Here is a 23,912-nt window from a genome sequence, read left to right as displayed (position 1 = left end):
GGCACCCTTCCACCCCGCCCCAGCTCCCTTGGCTCCAGCAGTGTCCATGCTAAAGCTTCCAAGTGTCATGTCAGAGAAAATGGTGGTCACAGTAGATAAGCCCAAAATGCCTTAGAGTTTACAGGCTGGAGTCAGGCCCTGCCACGTGCTGGCTACATGACCTCCCTGAGATTCCATTTCCTCCGCAGTAAAATAAGTGGTAAGATTTTAGGATCCCCAGCATTAAAAAGAAATGAAATACTGAAGCAGGCTCCAACACGGATGAACTTTGAAAGCATTACTATACTAAGTAAAAGAAGCCAGTCACAAACAAGCACATAGTGGATGATTCCATTTCTAGGAAGTGTTCAGAACAGGCAAATTTATAGAGACAGAAAGTAGATTGATTCGTGGTTGCCTGAGGCTGGGGAGTGGGGGAAGGGGAGTGACTACTAATGTGTATGGAGTTTTTCCAGGGCAGGAGGGTGATGAAAATGTTCTAAAATAGATTGTGTTGATGGTTGCACAACTCAGAATATACTAAAAACCATTTGAATTGTGCACTTGAAACAGATGAATTGTAGAGTATGTGAATTCTATATCGATAAATCTGTAATTAAAAAACAAAATTAGGCCAGGTGCAGTGGCTCACACCTGTAATCCCAACACTTTGCCAGGCTGAGGCAGGAGGATGACTTGAGCTCAGGAGTTCAAGACCAGCCTGGGGAATACAGTGAGACCTCGAATCTACTAAAAATTTTTAAATTACCAAAAAAAAAAAAAAGTAAAAAAAAATTAGAATTCTAATAGTACCTATCTCATAGGATTGTGAAAAATAGTAGTAATGTATGTAAAATATTTAGCACATAGTGGGCACGAAGAAATGACAGTTATCATTATTATTATGAGGCCTGGGAGAGCTGTGCCCAGCCTATCGTGGGAGGCCTTGACCTTTAGACTCAAAAGTAGCAGCAGGTCCACCCCCCCATACACCGTCACCAAGAAAGCGTCCACAGTTTAAAGGAGCTATATTAAAGCACCCCAAGTAAGAGGACTGAACCAGATGTGGAACTCACTCACCTCCCCTCTCACCTCACTGCCCTCACCAGCCAGCCGCTTGTCAAGTGATCAGGCAGTCAACCAGCTTCTCTAGGATAAGGTTTCAGGTCAGCCCGTGTGTATAAGACCAGTGCCAAGCCAGAAGCAGCAGAGACAACAGTGAATGACAAGGAGGGGCCATCCGATCCCTGCTGCCACCCCCTGGGATGGAGCCATAGGGAGCCCCTGTGCTGCCCCTGCCCTGGCAGGACTCACAGGTAAGACCCCTTTCTCCTCCCTCATCCCTTCCCCTGTCCCTCTCCCTTCTCCTGTTCTCCCTTTCATTGGAGGCTTTCAGCGAGCAGCCCCGAGCAGTCAGGGCTCACTAGCTGTAGCATGTCAGACCTGATATTCAGTCCAGCCCCCACCTTATAAAAAGGAAGCTGCAGCCCTGATGAGGGTACTGTGGCAGGGCTGGGACTTGAACCCAACACCCGTGTCACTCACTCAAGACTCATACCCCATTTGCCTTGCTGGCTGCCTCTGGTGGGATTTTGCCAATCCCCATAGACAGGAAGTGGCTTTCTTCTTTGCCTGCCCCAGAATCTCTGCGATTCCTCCAGAGCATAAGTCCCTTTCTTCCATGAAGACCCTGGGGCCTCTTCCTGAGTAGGGATGACAGGGGCACTTCTGACCTGAGGCTGGTCCAGGTCATTTACTGGGAGCTTTCCAGAGCCCATGGTCTCTCCGCCTACATGGCTTCTTCAGTGGGCTGCTGTGAAGGCTTTGCCGGGAGGGTGGGTTGGAGTTGGGGAGGCAACTGGTATTGGGTAAGATGTCTCAAAATGGGGTCCCCTTCCCCCGCTTCAGAGCTACCATGGGGAGTTTTCCTAATGCAGATTCCTAGGCCCCACCCCAGACCTAAATCAGGATCTCTGGGGCTGAGGGCTGAGAATCTACTCTGTAAACAAGCAGCTCAAGGGATCTTCGGCTCTCCCTGAAGTCTGAGACTCTCTGGGCAGTGAAACAGGCACAGCTTCAGATGTCAGACAAGCATGGACACCAATCTTAGTGCCAGCACTTCAGCTGTATGACTAGCTAAAGCCCTGGAAGCCTCAGGTCCCTGGTTTATGAAATGGGAATAATAATAGCAACTACTTGTAGCCTTATAAAGGATCGACTCAGTCAGTGTCTGTAAAGCCCTCAGCACGGTGTCCAGTGCAAGAAGCAACCAGCAAACATTAATGGACCATGCAGACTAGAACATCCCATCCCTCAGGAGCCCCAGCAGAGCTACAGAAATGAGGATTCCACTTTTGACTTCTTCCTCCACTGGCCAGTGGCAAAAGGCTGCCGGCTGCTAGGGGTGTAGGGGAGGCTGGAGTGAATTGGGAAGAAGATTGGGGAGTGCTGGCCTCAGGGCAGCTCCTATATGTGCCCACCACTGTGGCTTCCCCTCCTCCCCGAGCTTGACTACTGAAAGTTCTAGAGCCCTGACCCCAAGATGGGCTTTTGACCTGAGTCTACGCCCATCCATTCCATTTCCCATGAGTGGCTAAGAACTGCCCCTCTTGTCAAGTGATCAGGCTGAGGCCAGGAGTTCGAGACCAGAATAGGCAACATAGAGAGACCGCCATCTCTACAAAAAATAAAAAATTAGCTGAGTATGGTGATGCACGCCTATAGTCCCAGCTACTCAGGAGGCTGAAGGTGGGAGGATCACTTGAGACCAAGAGGTAAAAGCTGCAGTGAGCCTGGATTGTACCACTGCACTCCAGCCCAGGTAACAAAGCGAGAACCTGTCTCAAAAAAAAAAAAAGGAAGCAGTTTGATATTGGGGAGAACAGGTGCCTGAGCCTCGGTTTCCTCATGTATACAGTGCAGATACCACTGTCAGCTCTGCCTACCCATGGTAAGGAGGGGAGGGAGAGAGTCAAGAGGAGGATTGCAAAATCCGAGGGATGGGAACGTGACCTGTTTTTATAGGCCAAATTCACGCAGCTTAAGTATGGCACCACCCAGGCTTCTCCCTTTCTAAAGCCCCTCCTGGATGCTGAGGAGCACCTGGGGGCCAGGCCAGACATCACTCCGTCAGCCTCCTCTGGCCTGTCTCCTGCAGCCTCACCGCTGCACTGAAGCCCAGGGCTGTGGAGCAGCCTCTCTCCTTGGACCTCCTCTCGGCCCTAAAGCGACTGGGCAGAGCCTTCCGGGACCATGGTTGGACTGAAGCCTTCAGACGTGCCTCCCACCATGGCTGTGAAGTTCCTGGGGGCAGGCACAGCAGCCTGTTTTGCTGACCTCCTTACCTTTCCACTGGACACAGCCAAGGTCCGCCTGCAGGTAGGTGCCCTTTGGCCAAGGGTCATTGATCACATGGAAGGAGGGGCTAGTTCTCCCCCATAGCCCCCATGACGTGTGCCCACATGCCCTTCCTCACTCAGAACCCTGACCAAGACTCTCACTCCACTGCTTAGGACCCTTCCTTGCCTCCTCTCATCACCATCCACCAAGACAAAAAAATCTAAATTCTTTGCATAATGCGACAGGGCCCTTTATGGGCTAGGCCCTACTTCGTAAAGCGCACAGCGTGCGGTAAAAGTAAGGAATTAACTGTGTGATCTTGGGCAAGCCACAAAGCACTTATAAAATGGAAAGACAATCTGTCCCTCTGATTTACTCTGAGTATCAAACATCAAGCCGTGTGTATAACACTGCTTTGTGAATGGTAAAATCCTGCCCAGACACCAGTGATTTCTACTGTGATGTGAAGGCTGTGACCAGCACGGTTGTTCTCAGGCCCAGCCCAGGCAGGCCCAGCCCCAGCAGGGTTCCTGTGCACCCAGCCCCTTCTTGCCCTCCCATCTGAGTCCTCGCCCCCCGCTATTGTCCCTCAGATCCAGGGGGAGAACCCGGTGGCCCAGACGGCCCGGCTTGTGCAGTACCGTGGCGTGCTGGGCACCATCCTGACCATGGTGCGGACCGAGGGTCTCTGCAGCCCCTACAATGGGCTGGTGGCCGGCCTGCAGCGCCAGATGAGCTTCGCCTCCATCCGCATCGGCCTCTACGACTCTGTCAAGCAGGTCTACACCCCCCAAGGCGCAGACAGTGAGTGACCAGGTCCCTGAGCACCAAAGGGGTGGCCGAACGTCTGTGGGTCAAGAGACCAGGGAAGTCTAGACTCAGAGGCAGAGCCAGGGGTGGGGGGGAAGATGGTACCGAATGCTCATGAGGAGGCTCTGAGCGGACATCAAGGAAGCTGCAGGGGCAGTCCCGCAGAGAACAGCATGTCCCAGAGAGCTGCTTAGTAGGGGGTACTGACCCACTCTTTCTGTCCATTCCAGGCTCCAGCCTCACTACCCGGATTTTGGCCGGCTGCACCACGGGAGCCATGGCAGTGACCTGTGCCCAGCCCACAGATGTGGTGAAGGTCCGATTTCAGGCCAGCATACACCTCGGGTCGTCTGGGAGCGACAGAAAATACAGCGGGACTATAGATGCCTACAGAACCATCGCCAGGGAGGAAGGAGTCAGGGGCCTGTGGAAAGGTAGGTCTGGACTCTGGGCACAAGCGGCCTTAGGCAGAGCTTTCCCTCCCCTCCGGCTGGGGCAGGGACCCCAGCAAGGAGGGGCTCCCAGCATGGCATGTTCCAGTGATTCTGAAAGAACATCACAACCAAAGATACTTCGCTGGCCTGCCACAGCCCCTCAAACTCAGTTCATTTTACCAGCCCTTTGCCATGTGCAGGCTGCTGTGAGGGAGACAAATGAATTTAAGACACCTTCACACACCCAGGGCGTGAGGACAGCGGAGGAGATAAGTCAAGATGCAGCTACACCACGGGCAGGATGTGGTAGGGGTTGCCCCAGAGGTGGAGCTCCAGAGGCGGGCTCTGCAGAGAAGGTGACACCTAGGCTGGGCCTGGAAGACTGAACAGGCTCTAGGTGTGTGGAGACGGAAGGGGAGGGGCCCTCAAGCAGGGCCCGGAGGAAGAAGAGGAGCATCAGAAACGCACAGCTGTGAAGAGTGGGCGCAGGGAGATGCAATGAGGAAGCGCTCCCTTGGGAGCAAAGCTGGAGGGTTCCCTATGTGTCCACATGGCGGCCACTGTGATGAATGCAGGACTCTCTCCACGTGTGAACCAGAGGTTGCAGAAATGTTTGCAGAAGAAACTGACCCAGTGAAGTTTAAGGGCAGGACACCTCTTAAGTGGGGGCTCTTCAGTCACTTGTTGGGCACCCTTCAGAGCTTGTCCCCTTACCTGTGAAACCAGGGGTGGGCCCTGCTGGCACCACATTCTGTCACTGTTCCAAGAGCTCAGCCTCTCGCTGAATGACTTTCTTTTCTGGCTGCAGCTGGGTCTCGGGGAGGCATATGTTAATTTTGACAGCTGTTGCAGATTACCCTCCAAAATGAGGCCAAGTGAACACCAGTGGGCCTCTCTGTTCTCTGTCTCTGAGGAAGATATGGATAATCTGAGAGTTGTTAACTCTAGAGAGGAAAATGTGGAATCTGCACAGCTGGGGTGGGATCCTCTGACTGCGACCATTGGAATGGGGCCTGATAGCCCCAAAACTGGGACCTGTGACCTTGCAGCCAGGGCATCCATTTCTCCCATTTCCCATTCATCCGTCCCCACTGCCTTCCTAACAGGAACTTTGCCCAACATCATGAGGAATGCCATCGTCAACTGTGCTGAGGTGGTGACCTACGACATCCTCAAGGAGAAGCTGCTGGACTATCACCTGCTCACTGGTGAGGCCCTGGGCTCCAGGCAGGCAGCCCTCCCCCAGCAGGGAGGGAACCCAGAGGCAACTGGGTTTTAGAAGGAGCAGAGAGAGAAGCAGTGCCTAGTAAAGAGTGCCTGGTACATTGTGGTGACAAGCAGGAAAGAACCCTAGACTGGGAGGCTGGAGACTTGGGTTCCAGTCCCAGCACCACATCTCACTATGTAGCTTTAAGCAAGGATCTCTCACCTTCTCTGACTTCAGTTTCCTCAAACAGCCTGCATGACCTCCCACCTCTGGGTCAGCCCAGGCCTAGTTTGCCAGTACTTACCAAGAGCTTAGCCCAGGGCACTGTGAGAGATACGGAAAATACTGTCAGATACGGAAAATATGCTCAGGGAGTTCATGGTTGAGGTGGGGACAAACAGTGCATACATATGGACAGAACACAAACGCACTCCTTGATATTTGCTCATCCTTCCTATGCAGACAACTTCCCCTGCCACTTTGCCTCTGCCTTTGGAGCCGGCTTCTGTGCCACAGTGGTGGCCTCCCCGGTGGATGTGGTGAAGACCCGGTATATGAACTCACCTCCAGGCCAGTACCTCAGCCCCCTCGACTGTATGATAAAGATGGTGGCCCAGGAGGGCCCCACAGCCTTCTACAAGGGGTGAGCCTCCTCCTGCCTCCAGTGCTCCCTCCCAGAGAACGGGGGCTTCTTTCTTTTCTAATGTGGCTACCATGGGTCAACCTGGGATGTAGCGGTGAAGAGTACAGATGTAAATGCCACAAAGGAGAAGTTTAAAAAACCATGCAAGTAAAAGAAAAAAAGTGAACCATACCTGATGGGGAGAGTTAGGGAAGCCTGACTAAGGAAGCGTTCTAGGAACAGGTAAAAGTACTGCCTGTCTCCAAAGGAAGTTAGCAATCCTGAGACCTCCCGGACCTCCTGCCATGGCCATTGAGCACCACGCTGACCACAGCCAGTGCTTTCCTCACTGTCTCCACATACTCCACATTTTCTTGCACTTACTGCTCCCTCTGCATGCAATGCCTCATCATCTACAGGCTGTCAATTTTAGCCTCCTTCAAGACCAGTTCAAATGCCACCTCCTCCCTAACACTCTCAGGTGTAAATTTTCCCTCCTCCCTGGGAACTTCTGCAATGCCATTTGATACCATTTTTATGGTATTTATCACCTCCTGCCTTGTATTACAGTATTGGTAAGCTTAAGTTATTCCTCTTGCAAAGGGCAAGTTCCCGAAAGCCAAAGTGGCTCAGACGTCTTGTATCTCCCACAGTCCCTCGCACAGAGTGAGCACTTGATAATGCAGGTTGGTGACGATGATCACGACAGCTAAGTCACTCTATATTAGGCCTCGTGCTGAGCACTTTACACACGTTATCCCAACAGCCCCTTGAACTGGGTAGTATTGTCCACATTAACTAAGGAAAAGACTGAGTGTCAGAAAAGTTAAGTAACTTATCCAAGACCACAAGTTAAAATGGTGGGGCCATGGCTCAAACCCAGACCGTCAGACACCACACCCAACAATATTGTTTATCCTACTGGTAAGCTGTTAGCTTGGCCCTTTCACCTCCCACTGCTGATGGCTTCAACAGAGAGTTTTCTGGTGCCTGGTGTTATCATGGACTCAACAAGTGAACAAGAGCTACTATAGGTTCTCAAGCCTGGGAATGACGTAACAAAACTATATTGCAATTGACAGACTGTTCTTCCAAAAAGTGCCTCTATCATTACAGTCTTCAGCTGTAGCCACTTGTCTCAGTTACTGCTTTCACTTGTCCAACATTTCTGGAGCATCCTGTAGGTGCCAGGCCCTGGATTATGCTCGCCTCAAAGAGCAGCAGATAAGTTGGTGATATTTACTGAGCATTTACTGATGCTGGGCCCTGTGCTGAGTGCTGTCCAACATTAACTCACCTAATCTGCACGACTAACTCTATAAGGCAGATACTATTATTTTCCTCATTTTACAGATGAGGAAACTGAGGCTTAGAAAAATTAAGTGATGTGTTCAGATTGTAAAGCTGGAAACTGGGAAAGCTTGGATTTGAACCCAGGTCTGACTCCAGAGTTTACATTTGTTGTCACAGTGCTATATATCCCATGAGGGTCAAGAAAACCCATGGCATGAGGTTATGGTGTCCGAACTGAGTCCTCCAGAGCAAGAAGCAACCAGCCAGCAAAGGAGGAGAGGAGGGGACAGTCCAGGCAGAGGGAGCAAGAGGAGCAAAGGCATGGAGGGAAGAGGGCCTGGTATCGTCAGGGAATGTGACTAGCTGAGTCTGGCGGGAGCAAAGGGGCCCAGGAGGTGGTTAGTGGAGGGACAGGCTGAGAGAGGGGCAGGGGCCAGCTCATGGGCTTCTCCCTGAGTCGGTGAGCCACAGCTGAGGTGGGGACACTGTCCCTGCAGTGCCATCACAGCACAGCCAGGCTCTCTGGAGATAAGCTAAATCTGGTGCCACACTGTCTTCACCCTGCAAAGCCCAAGCTGCTCCATGTCCTGGCAGGCGGCCACGTTAGGGCTGGCCCCCCGGGGTGTAACTGAACCCAGAAACACCCAGCAGCAGGGTGGAGTCAGAACCACACCTCTGACACTTACTAGCCACAGGTCTTTGGTTGAGCTCTTAACCTCCCTGGGCCTCGGTTTGTGAAAACATGGCTGCCTTATAGAACTGTGAGGGGCCCGGTGCAGTGGCTCATGCCTGTAATCCCAGCACTTTGGGAGGCTGAGTCAGGTGGATCACCTGAGATCAGGAGTTCGAGACTAGCCTGACCAACATGGAGAAACTCTGTCTCTACTAAAAATACAAAAATTAGCCGGGGGTAGTGGTGCATGCCTGTAATCCCAGCTACTCGGGAGGCTGAGGTAGGAGAATCACTTGAACTTGGGAGGCGGAGGTTGCGGTGAGCCGAGATAGTGCCATTGCACTCCAGCCTGGGCAACAAGAGTGACATTCTGACTCAAAAAAAAAAAAAAAAAAAAAAGAACTGTGAGAATTCGCTGCCTAACACAGTAACCTGTCTCAAAACGTCAGGTTTTTTTTCCCTTACTCCGACTTCTGCCTAAATCCCCTTAGCAGGAAAAAAAAAAAAAAAAAAAAAAAACAGAGCGAGAGAGAGAGACTGAAAGGATTTCAGAAAATACTTGTGATGAACAGAAGTCTAGATCCTTTGGCACTACCGCTGTGTCCCGCGAGAGCACACGCATCTGTTGTGGTCTCCTAGCACTCCACCTGATGTGTTGGTTGTTTTTCTCATCAGATTTACACCCTCCTTTTTGCGTTTGGGATCCTGGAACGTGGTGATGTTCGTAACCTATGAGCAGCTGAAACGGGCCCTGATGAAAGTCCAGATGTTACGGGAATCTCCGTTTTGAACACGACAAGAAGGCCACTGGTAGCTAACATGTCCCAAACCAGTTAAGAATGGAAGAAAACGGTGCATCCACGCACACATGGACACAGACCCACACATGTTTACAGAGCTGTTGTTTACTTGTTGCTGATTCAAGAAACAGAAGTAGAAGAGGAGGAAGGATTCTGGTCTTCAGTGCCATGCCTTGAGAACACCTTTGTTTTGCACTGACAAGATGGAAAATAAATTATATTAATTTTTGAAACCCATTAGGCATGCCTAATATTTAGGCAAGAGAAAAAAAACCAAGATAGATCCGTTTGGACAAAATGGAGGGTTGGAGATGTGTATCCCCGTGAAATCTGGTTAGATTTACGATAATGAATGGTAAGCAGGAAGATAGATAATGAATGATAAGCAGGAAGGATGGCAAGCACGGGACAGGAGGGGCCCACGATAGAGTGGGAGATCAGCCACAGAGCCCGGAGGGACGCCACCCAGCAACACAGAGCTGGCGACTGCCGCTGCACCGTCACACATGCATCATCAGCCTATTCGTAATGTAGCTGCCACAGAGAGTCCTTTGGGATTCTAGGAAACCCAAGGAACAAGAGAAAAAACTAGAGCCTGTGCCAAAGAAGCCCTGCTGGGCCAGTGTGAGGCTGGGACTCGTAAATATTCCTAATGACACTGAAGAATCAAGAGGGCAGCCTCCCCTTTCCTACAAAATGGAGAGAGCCATCCCTTCCCTGTCCACCTCACCGGGGTGCTGTCACACGCAAGTGAGAAGCTGGGCATGTACGCACCTTATGAAAGCAAAAGCTCTGTGTGAATCTAACTACAAGGACAATGTCTTGGGAGAGATTTTGTCGGGACAGAGGGGAGTTGCCAGGGAAGAAGGTTTGAAAGATACGGTTGTCTAGAGGTGAGACCAAAGGATCCAGAGACTTGGGGACCAGAGGTGACAGTGGATGATGTGAAGCCATAGGATCTCCGCCCCCATGCAGCCCCTTCCCCCCCACCATGTGCTCAATCGTGAGCACCTCAAAGGGTTGTTGGGCTTGGGGGAAAAGAGGTGGATTCCTGGGCAAGAACCTAAAGTAGCAAGACTCGGAATTCTTGGGAAATTATTATGACTCAATAAAAGAATTCACACCTTAGGTGTGGGAGTAAGAACAGCCACTTCTCTGCCTTTTCTTTCTTGGAATTTTCCTTTCTCACTTATATTTCAGGCTTTCTATGTGTCAGCGCGCAGCCAGATCCAGCCCCACATGCCTACGCTTCATCTGCCCCCTCTCACCCTATTTAATTGCAGGCAAGTTGCTTTATTTTTTTAGGGCTCCAGTTCCTGCTTCTGCAAAAGGCAGGGTTGAACCAGACGACCGACTTCCAAGCTTAAGACTGTACATCTTTCGAATTGATAATGGGGACCCAAAATGCCACTGTCTTTTTCTACTTCTTGGCAGCCTTGTGTAGCTCTGATGATTGTCAGGACTGGGTTCAAAACTCACCCCATTCTACCATACTAACCACGTATCCACAGGGAATCCTTGCACCTTGGTGTGCTACCAGAAAAGTGGGAATAACAATCCCTGCTTCACAGGCTTGTTGTGAGGGTTGATCTAAACCTCCTTGGAAAGCAGACATGTGGTGTGCACCTGCTACCTGGGAGGCTTAGGCGAGAGGATTGCTTGAGCCCAGGAGTTCAAGGCTGCAATGAGCCATGATTGCACCTGTGAATAACGACTGCACTCCAGTCTTGGCAACAGAGCAAGACTCACTCTCTGAAACAAAACAAACAAAAAATCGTTGGCATACAGAAGGCGCTCGGTAGTGTCATTTCCCTGCTTCCCTGCTCCTACCCCTCCACACCCTGGGAAAAAGCCAATATCTATTCATCCTCAGCACTTTCCTAAATTTAAATTATAACTTCAGATCATCTATGTATAAAAACTGGAGAGTTCATACAAAAGCAAAAAAAAAATTATTTTGATTTAATGTCTGGCTTGGTTTTCAAATAAAACCCATCTTTTAAAAACTTTCTGGTTGGTGCAGTGGCTCATGCCTTTGGGAGGCCGAGGCAAGCGGATCACTTGAGGTCAGGAGTTCGAGACCAGCCTGGCCAGCATGGTGAAACCCCGTCTCTACTAAAAATTTAAAAAATTTAAAAAAAAAGAGAAAATTAGCCAGGCATGGTGGCAGGTACCTGTAATCCAAGCTACTCGGGAGTCTGAGGCAGGAGAATCGCTTGAACCTGGGAGGCGGAGGTTGCAGTGAGCCAAGACCGCACCACTGCACTCCAGCCTGGGCGAAACTCTGTCTCAAAAAAAAATTAAATTGAATTGAATTAAATTAAAAGTTTCCCTTTTTAGCCAGGCGTGGTGGCACACGCCCGTGGTTCCAGCTACTTGGAAGGCTCAAGTGGGAGGATCACTTGAGCCCAGAAGATGGAGGTTGCAGTGACCCGAGATCACACCACTGCACCCCAGCCTAGGTGACAGAGTGAGACCCCATCTCAAAAAACAAAACAAAACAAAAAAGAGTTTCTCTTTCTTTTGACTTGACTGACGTGTGCAGATCACTCTCAAACTCCTGGTCTCAGTTTGTAAGTTTCTAGGGCCGGGAACTATGTCTTCCATGAATTTCTATATGGCAATATTAACACACCACCTACGCAGAGGATACTATTCAGGTGATGATTCTGAGAAAGGGAGGATAAAATATTCTAAGAGATATTTTGTGTGGGATCAGGAGCCTACTAACTGCCAAGTCCAGCCTTTTGGAGAAAGAAAAACGAGATTGGTGAGTCTTGTGAGGTTTCTAGGCCAAAATACTAGATCTCTTTCTCCATTTTTTTTTTTTTTTTTTTTTTTGGAGTCAAAGTCTTGCTCTGTGCCCAGATTAGCACAATATTGGCTTGCAGCAACATCCACCTCCCAGGTTCAAGTGATTCTCCTGCCTCAGACTCCCGAGTAGCTGGGACTACAGGTGCGTGCCACAACACCCTGGCTAGTTTTTGTATTTTTAGTAGAGATGGGGTTTTCACTGTGTTGACCAGGCTGGTCTTAAACTCCTGACATCAGATGATCCGCCCACCTCGGCCTCCCAAAGTGCTGGGATTACAGGCGTGAGCCACTGCTCCCAGTCTCTTTCCCCACATCTTAAAGGCAGAGATTCAACCAGATGACCTGAAGTTCTTTCATTCTGTGATTCCAAGGACTGAGAGACAGTTTCTCCCAGGCTACAGTGTGAACACCTTTTCAATGCTGGCTTCAATTCATGCTTCCAGGAAAGCAGGGACATGAATTCATGAGAAGGTCAGATCACCAGCTGAGGCCCGCTTCTGAGTTCCGTGCACCATTTCCCCACCACACTCCTAGAGACACCACCTCCAGTCAAGTGATTCAAAAGGAATCTGGTTTTTCTCAAACTCTTCTAATATATCAGATGAAAATGAGATAGAGTCCCGACTCAGTCCCATCTGTGACATGATGGATAATTCACATAAATGTTCTAAGTAATGGTAGTATTTTTTAAAAGAATATTTTATTCAGGAGGAATGAATGTTAAGGAAATATTATGATAGCTCCATAGATGAGTTTGTTTCAGGGCACTTTGAAAAGCACAGAGTGCTACAGAGTGAAAATATTCATTGTACATACATTGTGAGCCATATGTTATATTAGGTGCTGGGGTGAACAAGACCAGTCCTGTCCTCAGGGAGCTCACTGGGGTGGAGGATGGTGGGGCAGGAAAGACAAACCGCAAACCATCAGTCACCATACTGGGTGATCAAAGCTACAAATAGAGGTGTGTACAAAGCACCCAAGAGCAGGCACACAGATAAGGGACATCTGACCTGGCTGGGGGGCCAAGAAGCTTCTTGGAGGAAGACACCTAAAGGTCAAATAGGTGTTATCCAGGTAAAGGAAGTTAAGCGAAAGTTATTCTAGGCAAAGGAAATGGTTCATGTAAAGGCCCAGAAACAAGATAAAAACATTCAAGGTGCATCCAAGGGATTGCCAGCTGTCAGTATGGCTGGGTTGCAGACTTAGAGATTTACTAGGGGGTACTCAGGAAGGAGAATCGCTTGAACCCAGGAGGCAGAGGTTGCAGTGAGCTCAGATCGCACCACTGCACTCCAGCCTGGGCGACAGAGCAAGACTCCATCTCAAAAAAAAAACAAAACAAACAAACAAACAAAAACTCCTTTCCATTTTTTTAGGTGTATATTCAAAGTGCAAAGTGGAATTGTGGAATCATTTGGTATTGGTAATTCTGTATTTAATTTTTTGAGGAACCATCATACTGTTTTCCATAGCAGCTGGACCATTCTCATTCCCAGCTGCAGTGTATAAGGGTTTCAGTTTCTCCACAACCTCTTCAACACTTATTTTCTGGGTTTTTGATAGTAGCCATCCTAATGGATGTAAGGTGGGCCTCTCATTGTGGTTTTGATTAATGATTAGTGATGCTATGGCTCTTTTCATGTGGTTATTGGCCATCTGTATATCTTCTTTGGAGAAATGTCTATTTAAGGCCTCTGCCTATTTTTGAATGAAAATTAAAGAACTACAATTTTATATAACTTGGATGAATCTCACACAGCGTTGAGTGAAAGACACAAAATAGTACACACAGTATCATTCCATTTAAATAATGTTTAAGAACAGGTAAAACAAATATTTGGTGTTAAAAATCAGGATACTGGTTATTCTTTGGGTAGATAGAGACTGACGGTAGACACAAAGGATCACTTCTGGGTGTTAGTAATATTTGCTCATGTGTGTGCTCATTATACAGGGATGTTTGCTTTATAAAAGTTTTTCATGCTGTATACTTAGGGTTTGTGCAGTGTTTTGTATATGTTTTACTTCAATAAAAGTTTCCTTTAGGCTGGGAGTGGTGGCTCTCGCCTGTAATCCCAGCACTTTAGGAGGCTAGCATGGGAGGGTTGCTTCAGTCCAGGAGTTCGAGACCAGCCTGAGCAACATAGGGAGACGCCATCTCTACAGAAAATACAAAAATTAGCCAGGTGTGGTGGTGCATGCCTGTAGCCCCAGCTATGGGGGAGGCTTAGGTGGAAGAATCACTTGAGCCTGGGAGGTTGAGGCTGTAGTGAGCCATGACCACACCACTACACTCCAGCCTGGGTAGCAGAACAAGACTCTGTCTCACATTTAAAAAAGAATTTACTTTCAAAGTGTACTTAAACTTGGGTATTGATAATGTGTGTGTATGTGTGTGTGCATGTGGGGTGCGTGTGTGTGTGTGTGTGTGTAGGGATGATAAGAGTTGCTGGCCAAGCAAAGATCTTAAGAGTGTTCCAGGCAAAGGGAACCAGTGGTCCACAGGCCCTAAAGTGAAAATGAGTTTGGCATGTTCAAAATGCAGAAAGAAGGCCTGCGACTGGAGTGAAGTGAATGAGGAGATAAATGTGAGATCATTCATTTATCCATTCATCAAATATGTAACAGTTGTGCCAGAGGCTGAGAAGTCAGAGGACAGCCAATTGTTTGGAAAGTTTGGCAGAGAGAGGAAGGAGAAAAAATAGACATTGTGAAAGGGGTGGGCAAGCCCTGAGGACGGTTCATTTTAATTTACACAGCAGAAGGAAAGACAGAAGAATAGGGAACAGACTGCAGAAGCAAGGTCCTGGGGAAAACTTAGCAGGGGATAGAATAATGGGTAAAAGTAGGAGAGACTGCTCTGGAAAGAATATGAGAAACCTAAAATAAAAGAGAGTCATGGCCAGGCATGGTGGCTCACACCTGTAGTCCCAGCACTTTGGGAGGCCGAAGTGGGTGGATAGCTTGAGTTCAAGAGCAGCCTGGGCAACATGGTGAAACCCCATTTTACAAAAAAAGTTTAAAAATTAGCTGAGCATGGTGGTGCACATCTGTGGTCCCAGCTACTTGGGAGGTTGAGATAAGAGGATTACCCGAGCCCAGAAGGCCGAGGCTGCAGTGAGCCATGTTTGCATCACTGCACTCCAGCCTGGGCAACAGAGTGAGAGCCAATCTAAAAAAAAAAAAAGAGGCCGGGCGCGGTGGCTCAAACCTATAATCCCAGCACTTTGGGAGGCCGAGACGGGCGGATCACGAGATCAGGAGATGGAGACCATCCTGGCTAACACGGTGAAACCCCGTCTCTACTAAAAAATACAAAAAACTAGCCGGGCGAGGTGGCAGGTGCCTGTAGTCCCAGCTACTCGAGAGGCTGAGGCAGGAGAATGGCGTGAACCCAGGAGGAGGAGCTTGCAGTGAGCTGAGATCGGGCCACTGCACTCCAGCTTGGGTGACAGAGCAAGACTCCGTCTCAAAGAAAAAAAAAAAAAAGAGAGAGAGAGAGACAGAGAATCATAAAGGCAAACAATTTGAAATGGAGAGAAGTAAAACAAGAGATTCTCCAAGCATTTCAGTGAAGTTCGAGGAATGGTCACATATGAAGGAAGGTTACTGGGCCTGGAGAGTTATTTATAAGAAAGATAACCTTGAAAGTCTTTTTATCCCCTAAAATGTAGATTAATGAAGAAACTTGGAACTGCTGATGCACCGTTCTCTGTTCTATGCTATGCGGAGCTGTCGGGAACCCTTACTATGGGGTGCCCCAACATTCTAAGCCATAAGGGTATCAGGCTTCCTGCGGGCTCACCACAGGCCTTTGAACCATAGACACGGTGCTCTGCATCCAGCACAAACACCTGCAGGGCAAGCCACCAGCCAACATGTGACAGGGCCTTGAAAATTCACAGAAAAGAATATGCAAAGCATGTTGTCCTCTATATATCCACAATCCGTGATGCCACAGAAATATTAATAATTTAAACATGTTAAGAAAGAGGAATAAAAATACTATAAGGAACTGTTACAGTCGAGATCAACTCATGCTGTACCTTTATCGCTTATTGGATATTACAGTAAAGGGCCTGAGGATAACACCATTTTCAAGTCACACCAGGATTGTGGAGGATATTTTCATCAATGAGAAAAGTTATAATCCATTGCCCAGTTTTACGGAGGCTGATTGTCTAAGTTTCCTGGCATAAAAAGACACCAGTACATTGATCTTATAAGTCAGTGTAGATTGTCAAAAGTTGATCTTTTTGACATTTGACGAATGGTCACATAGTGGTCATCTTTCACCAATATTGTCGGTAGAAACTGCCATAGACACATTGTGGATGATGTAGGCTGGTCAGATCACAAAAATGACATAAAAATATGGACTTTGCCTGAGAAATATGCTATTGATAAGATCATTTATTCAGGTCCTCAACCCTCTCAACATTTTGAAATGAAGAGAAGTAAAACAAAGAGAGTCTACCATAATTTCAGTGAAGTTTGAGGATTACCATGTGGTACCTAGTTTATATAACTAAGAATTTATTCATTTGTATGTATCCATATCTGACAAAAATTTTATTCTCTTGAAGGTTTCATAATTGAGTAAAAAGTGATTAGATGATTACTTTGCAACTCTGTAAGGTATTTTCTTCTTTCTTTCTTTCTTTTTGAGACAGAGTCTCACTTTGTTGCCGAGTCTGGAGTGCAGTGGTGCAATCTCGGCTCACTGCAACCTCTGCCTCCCGGGTTCAAGCATTTCTCCTGCCTCAGCTTCCTGAGTAGCTGGGATTACAAGCACACACCACCACACCCGGCTAATTTTTGTATTTTTAGCGGAGACATGATTTCACCATGTTGGCCAGGCCATTCTCGAACTCCTGACCTCAAGTGATCCAACCACCTCTGCCTCCCAAAGTGCTGGGATTACAGGTGTGAGCCACCATGCCCAGCTGGAATAGCCATTCTTTATTCCTTTACTTCATATAGTTGCTTTCACTAAAAAATTAATTAATTAATTTAAATCAACTTAATTCATCATGGTACAATGTTACATCTGTAAACAGATTTTTTTTTTAAGACAGAGTCTCACTGTTACCCAGGCTGGAGTGCAGTGGCATGATCACGGTTCACTGCAGCCCCCAAACTCTTGGGCCCAAGGAGTTTTCCTGCCTCAGCCTCTCAAGTAGCTGGGACTACAGGCACCTGCCACTAGGCCCAGCTAATTTTTAAATTTTTTATAGAGATAGGGGCTTGCTTTGTTGCCTAGGCTGGTCTTGAACTTCTGGACTCAAGTGATCCTCCCGCCTCAGCCTCCCAAGTCATTGGGATTGCAGGTGCTAGCCACCATACCTGGCTACTCTTGCTGGTCTAATGATGGGAAATCTTTCACCAAAAGTTTGCAAATTTTCATATGAGTGTCTGGACAACTTTTTTAAAGACCTAGAAAAGGTTCAAAACACTGGTGAAAAAGAAGTACAGAATAGAGAGAAATTTTGATCAGGCACTTACTCTGAGAAGCACAACACTGTGTCTGTGTCTCAATGATGTGGTTACACAACCAAAACAACCCAACTGTGGTTTTCTTCTCAGTATCTTACACTGTGAAAGCCTTCTTGATTTGGAACCTGTGACTTGCAGCAGAGTTCTAAACAAGAATTGTATATTGCTTGTTTCCATGGCTCCTCTCACCAATGAATCCAGTCCCACAGAGTAGAACTCCTCAGCATATTAGACCTGTTATCCAGAAGTCATCTCCAGAAGTCATAACCCCATTTCTTTTACTTTCCAAAGGCACAAGATCTCAAAAACTGTCAGATATATTTCAGCGTTGTTATTCTTGCTATATTATTATTATTATGTCTTGGAGTTATGATCCTTGCTTCACATGTGCTTACAATGTTGAATGGTGGGATGAGAGAAATTTTTCCACTTGATAAAATAAAACCACAAGGAGAGTTTGCTTGTGTCATATGGGTGCTCATAAAGCACTGGAAATATTAAGGAGCAAAGTGGGTTTGCAGGATTTCTGTGGGTATGTCACCATGCTGTACCATCTCATCAACGCAAACAGAAAGTGTGGTGATGCTTCTTATGAAAAAGGAAAACCTGATTTGACTTCCTGCTTTGAGCAGATGAGAGGACAGAGTCATTTGAAATGGTCATTGAGGAAGCAACCACAGATTCAACAACATAACAGAAATCTTATGTTGGTACAACAGAAACAGACTGGGTTCCTTTGAGCTATGCTTGTAATTCTACTGTTTAGTTCTGAATTCAATGAGTTTGTAGGAAAATAGTCACACTACAAACTGCAGAAAAGAAAACCTTCAAAAACTCTTACTTCCCAGTAGAAAACGATATATGTTCTTACCTTGATTCACTCATTCTAGGAAGTTGCTTTAACACTAGATATTCACATTCAGGCTAGTTTTTCCAGTTTTCTTTACCTAAATCTGAAGTTCCACTTCTTGAAAGGAATGTAATGTTTAGAGATGGCATCTTATCAGAATGAAGAGATGAGCACCTTCCTCACTTCTCTCTGCTAAGCTTCATTGGTATTAATTTTGCCACCGAACTTGTTATTCACACTTTGTGTCTTTTTTCTTAAAGTTGGCTTCATACTGCCAGGCACTAAAAAGAATCCTGCTGGTGCAGAATAATTTAGGCTTAAATTATGTTCAAAGTGTGTTGTGTTGTAGTTTGGGTAACATTTAGTATTGTCTGGTGTCTTAGTTATTATAGCACATCCTAATTCAACAAAGAGCTTTTTAGCAAAAAGCACTTACTGTATTTTTTACCTTAAGATCATCTGCATTTTTTATAAATCAATTTTATGGACTTTATGATGACTGTTAACATAATGTCATTATGAATATTATAATGGTGATTTTAGGTATTACTTTGTCAAACATATATCTGGTTTAATTTTATATTTTGTTACCTACACTCTAGAGAAAAATGGAGATTTTATTCTTCCTGTGAAAAGGTTTCTTGGTATTTAAAGTAGCAAAAGTATAAAACAATGAACATCCAGTATTGAGAAATGATATGATGGAACATTACAAATTCCTGTGGATATTTATAAACTCTATATCAGTTAAGCTTTGTCAAAGGTGTGCAGATCAACATGCCTTAAATTTATTTCAGAAGGTCTCAACTCAGACCATGAAGATTCACTGACATCTCATAAGAAGCCTTGGAAAACATTCTCCTTTTTTTTTTTTTTTTTTTTTGAGATGGAGTCTCACTCTGTCACCCAGGCTGGAGTGCAACGGCATGGTCTCGACTCACCGCAAGCTCTGCCTCCTGGGTTCAAGCTATTCTCCTGCCTCAGCCTCCCCAGTAGCTGGGACTACAGGCACGTGCCACAACACCCGGCTAGTTTTTGTATTTTTAGCAGAGACGGGGTTTCGCTATGTTGGCCAGGCCGGTCTGGAACTCCTGACCTCGTGATCTGCCCGCTTCGGCCTCCCACAGTGCTGGGATTACAGGTGTGAGCCACCACGACCAGCCATTGCTTTTTAACCCATTTCGAATTTATTCAAAGTGCAACAAGCTGTCCTTAAGAGATTAACCCATTTCGAGTTTATTCAAAGTGCAACAAGCTGTCCTTAAGAGAATGCTAAAATGGGCCAGGCGTGGTGGCTCATGCCTGTAATCCCAGCACTTTGGGAGGCCAAGGTGGGTGGATCAGTTGAGGTCAGGAGCTCAAGACCAGCCTGGCCAATATGGTGAAACCTCACCTCTACTAAAAATCCAAAAATTAGCCAGGTGTGGTGGCAGGTGCCTGTAGTCCCAGCTACTCTGGAGGGTAAGGCAGGAGAATCGCTTGAACCTGGGAGGTGGAGGTTGCAGTGAGCCAAGGTTCTGCAACTGTACTCCAGCCTGGGCAACAGAGTGAGACTCTGTCTCAAAAAAAAAAAAAAAGAGAGAGAGAGAATGCTAAAATTGTCTAATTTGCATTTTGGTTTTTTTCCTTTTATTTTTTAGAGACAGAGTCTTGCTCTGTTGCCCAGGCTGGAGTGCAGTGGTGCAATCACAGCTCACTGCAGCCTCAACCTCCCAGGCTCAGCCTCCTGAGTAGTTTGGGTGATCCTCCCACCTCGGGAGGGAGGAACACACCACCATGCCCAGCTCATTTTTTTAAATTGTTTGTAGAGATGGGGGGGGGGGTCTCCCTATGTTGCCCAGGCTAGTTTCTGATTCCCATGCTCCAGTGACCCTCCAGCCTTGCCCCCCCAAACCACTGGGATTACAGGCATGAGCCACCACATCCAGCCATTTTTCCATTTTTGTTAACAGTTTTATTGAAATATAATTCATATAGCATACAATTCATCCATTCAAAGTCACAATTCAATGGTTTTTAGTATATTCACAGAGTTGTACAACCACCACCACAATCAATTTTAGATCATTTTCACTGCCTCAAAAACAAGCCCCCATACCCATTAGCTGTCATGGCCCAGTCTCCCCATTCCCTGAAGCCCCACCTTCTGTCTTTATATATTTGACTGTTCTGGACATTTTATATACAAGGAAACATACAATGTATGGTATTTTGTGACTGGCTTCTTTTACTTAGCATAATGTTTTCAAGGTTCATCCACGGTCTAGCATGTATCAGTACTTCATTCCTTTTCTTTTTTTTTTTTTTTTTTTTTTTGAGATGGAGTCTTGCTTCTGTCACCCAGGCTGGAGTGCAGTGGCGTAATCTCAGCTCACTTCAAGGTCCACCTCCCGGGTTCACACCATTCTCCTGCTTCAGCCTCCCGAGGAGCTGGGACTACAGGCGCCAGCCACCACGTCTGGCTAATTTTTTGTATTTTCAGTAGAGACGGGGTTTCACCGTGTTAGCCAGGATGGTCTCCATCTCCTGACCTCATGATCTGCCCGCCTTGGCCTCCCAAAGTGCTGGGATTACAGGCGTGAGCCACTGTGCCCAGCCACTTCATTCCTTTTCATTGCTAAATAATGTTCCATTGTTTGCGTATACCATATTTTATTAACATATGTCCGTTCCGCAACTGATGGATGTTTGGGTTATTTCCATTTTTTTGGCAAATGTAATTTTTAAACAATGTTTATATGTAGGTCTGCTGCTTACTTTGGGTTTTTCTTTTCACAGAATTTTTAAAAATGTTTTTAGAGGTGTGGGGTCTTACTACGTTGTCTAGACTGAACTCAACCTCCTGGGCTCAAGTGATCCTCCTGCCTCAGTCTCCTGAGTAGCTGGGACTATAGGTGTGAGCCACTGTGCCTGGCTTCTTTTCATAGACTCTTTATGGAAAAATAGAAATTGTTTCCATCTTGGTAGTGATGATTACTGCATACCTTCACTCTGATTTAAGGATTTTGGGACCAAGCTCCACTTCTTCTCTGAGTATGGAGAAGGCAAAAGGCAAGGATTGGACCTCCTCACAGAAGTCGAGGGAAGAGGATCAATCAAACACAATTGCTTTGCCAGGAACATCAGCAAAGGGAACCAAAGGAGAAATATCTGCTAAAGATGAAAAAACACTCTGCCCAAAAAAGGCGGCAGAGTACAGAGATAACCCCAAACCTCAGAAGAAGATACCAATCCCCTCATCACCCTCTAAACAGCCACCTGTTAATCCGATTCACCGGGACATTCTGCGGGCCTGGTGCTTACAATTAAAGGCAAAGCCACACAGGCCTTTGGTGCCAGAAATAAGCTCCTGTGTGCCTTTGCCTATCCAAATCAAAAGAATTTTCCTAGCACAGCAAAAGAGGCCAGAATCCGGAAATCATTACCAAAAAAATCAAAAGCGGACAAAGGGGAAACATCCCTGCAAAGCTCTGAGGAGACACATCCTCCTGAAGTGGCTCTTTTCCCTGGGGAGGGGTTGCCTGCCCTAGAAGAGTCTGCTGCTCTCCTTGAGGGAGTTAATGCAGTTATGGTGACAACTTCTGTTCCAGAAGCTTTGCTGGCCTCCTGGGCCAGAACTGTAGCCAGGGAGAGGGCACCAGAAGCAGTGGAATCTCCACATGAGGCCCATGGTGTCAAGTGGCTTGTGGTCCATGGGAGAAGTCTCCCTGCAGACACAGATGGTTGGGTTCACGTCCAGTTTCATGCTGGACAAGCCTGGGTTCCAGAAAAGTAAGAAGGGAGAGTGAGTGCACTCTTTTTGCTTCCTGCCTCCAATTTTCCACCCCCGTACCTTGAAGACAATATGTTGTACCCTAAATGCATTCATTGGTACAATATCTTAATAAAAAGCCTCCGGTGGGAATAGAATATCAGGAAAAAGACCACATCTGTGGTAATTAATGGCAGAAAGGCTGGACAGTTGATTCCATGGTGCTGCTGACAGGTGAACTCTGGTCCTCTCCACACCTGCTTATGGGCCATGCAGACTGGTGTGGTGGCAGATGTTAGCCGCAGTGACTGCTGCTTCGTGGGTGGACATATAGACTCTTACGTTTAAAAATGGAAAAACATTTTACAAATTACCATAAATTCTAGCTAATACATAGAAAACCTCATTCATACTACCTTTCTAAAATAGAAATGACTTCAGCAGCTCTTTTAAGTGGGAACCTCTTCCGCTGAGCATTGTGAAGGAGTTGAGAAAACAAATGGTAGTTTGCTCCTCTGCTCAATTTCCCTGACCCGAATACTGACTACTTTAGGAGCTTCTTCATTCCAATTGCAATTTCATAAAATGTAAAGTATTTTAAGGCAAAGAACGGTTGTTAATTCTCTCCTTCCCCAAAACATATGATTTTCTTTTTTTTATTTTTATTTTTTTATTATACTTTAAGTTCTAGGGTACATGTGCACAATGTGCAGGTTCGTTACATATGTATACATGTGTCTTGTTGGTGTGCTGCACCCATTAACTCATCATTTACATTAGGTATATCTCCTAATGCTATCCCTACCCCCTACCCCCTCCCCACATTAGGACCCAGTGTGTGATGCTCCCCTTCCTGTGTCCAAGTGATCTCATTGTCAATTCCCACCTATGAGGGAGAACATGTGATATTTGGTTTTCTGTTCTTGCGATAGTTTGCTGAGAATGATGGTTTCCAGCTGCATCCATGTCCCTACAAAGGACACAAACTCATCTTTTTTTATGGCTGCATAGTATTCCATGGTGTATATGTGCCACATTTTCTTAATCCAGTCTGTCACTGATGGACATCTGGGTTGATTCCAAGTCTTTGCTATTGTGAATAGTGCCACAATAAACATACGTGTGCATGTGTCTTTGTAGCAGCATGATTTATAATCCTTTGGGTATATACCCAGTAATGGGATGGCTGGGTCAAATGGTATTTCTAGTTCTAGATCCTTGAGGAATCGCCATACTGTTTTCCACAATGGTTGAACCAATTTACAATCCCACCAACACTGTAAAAGTGTTCCTGTTTCTCCACATCCTCTCCAGCACCTGTTGTTTCCTGACTTTTTAATGATTGCCATTCTAACTGGTGTGAGATGGTATCTCATTGTGGTTTTAATTTGCATTTCTCTGATGGCCAGTGACGATGAGCATTTTTTCATGTGCCTGTTGGCTTATGCATGTCTTCTTTTGAGAAATGTCTGTTCATATCCTTTCCCCCTTTTTGATGGGGTTGCTTGTTTTTTTTCATAAATTTGTTTGAGTTCTTTGTAGGTTCTGGATATTAGTCCTTTGTCAGATGAGTAGATGGCAAAAATTTTCTCCCATTCTGTAGGTTGCCTGTTCACCCTGATGGTAGTTTCTTTTGCTGTGCAGAAGCTCTTTAGTTTAACTAGATCCCATTTGTCAATTTTGGCTTTTGTTGCCGTTGCTTTTGGTGTTTTAGACATGAAGTCCTTGCCCATGCCTATGTCCTAAATGGTATTACCTAGGTATTCTTCTAGGGTTTTTATGGTTTTAGGTCTAACATTTAAGTCTCTAATTCATCTTGAGTTAATTTTCATATAAGGAGT

At 46.5% G+C, this 23,912-nt stretch overlaps 1 protein-coding gene, 1 long non-coding RNA gene and 1 pseudogene across 2 annotated transcripts in view; 2 read left to right on the top strand and 1 right to left on the bottom strand.

Annotated features, from left to right (window-relative positions):
• The window catches only part of LOC105468733 (uncharacterized), a 48,130-nt gene extending 30,552 nt beyond the window's left edge, over positions 1 to 17,578 (bottom strand). Inside the window, exon 1 of the long non-coding RNA XR_011610927.1 lies at positions 17,480 to 17,578. This is a non-coding gene — a long non-coding RNA (uncharacterized lncRNA). The remainder of the gene's footprint in view (positions 1 to 17,479) is intronic.
• On the top strand, positions 1,073 to 10,303 carry LOC105468735 (uncoupling protein 3). Its single transcript, XM_011719056.2, has 7 exons — positions 1,073 to 1,295; positions 3,137 to 3,357; positions 3,912 to 4,122; positions 4,359 to 4,562; positions 5,669 to 5,770; positions 6,232 to 6,412; positions 9,033 to 10,303. Exons 2-7 carry the CDS (start codon positions 3,232 to 3,234, stop codon positions 9,145 to 9,147), a joined length of 939 nt encoding a protein of 312 aa, XP_011717358.1. The 5' UTR covers positions 1,073 to 1,295; positions 3,137 to 3,231; the 3' UTR covers positions 9,148 to 10,303.
• Positions 17,579 to 20,975: 3,397 nt separating the features above from the next.
• On the top strand, positions 20,976 to 22,698 carry LOC105468729 (developmental pluripotency-associated protein 4 pseudogene; annotated as a pseudogene).
• Positions 22,699 to 23,912: the final 1,214 nt, after the last annotated feature.

Source organism: Macaca nemestrina, chromosome 12 (genome assembly GCF_043159975.1).
Source record: "Macaca nemestrina isolate mMacNem1 chromosome 12, mMacNem.hap1, whole genome shotgun sequence".
In the NCBI taxonomy this organism is placed as follows: domain Eukaryota; kingdom Metazoa; phylum Chordata; class Mammalia; order Primates; family Cercopithecidae; genus Macaca; species Macaca nemestrina.
This window is presented reverse-complemented; position numbering and strand designations above follow the sequence as displayed.

Coding starts and splice junctions, on each gene's coding strand:
- LOC105468735 (XM_011719056.2), top strand. CDS start 3,232: ATGGTTGGACTGAAGCCTTCAGACGTGCCTCCCACCATGGCTGTGAAG. Junction 4,123..4,358: donor CACCCCCCAAGGCGCAGACA/GTGAGTGACCAG, acceptor TGTCCATTCCAG/GCTCCAGCCTCACTACCCGG. Junction 6,413..9,032: donor CCCACAGCCTTCTACAAGGG/GTGAGCCTCCTC, acceptor TTTTCTCATCAG/ATTTACACCCTCCTTTTTGC.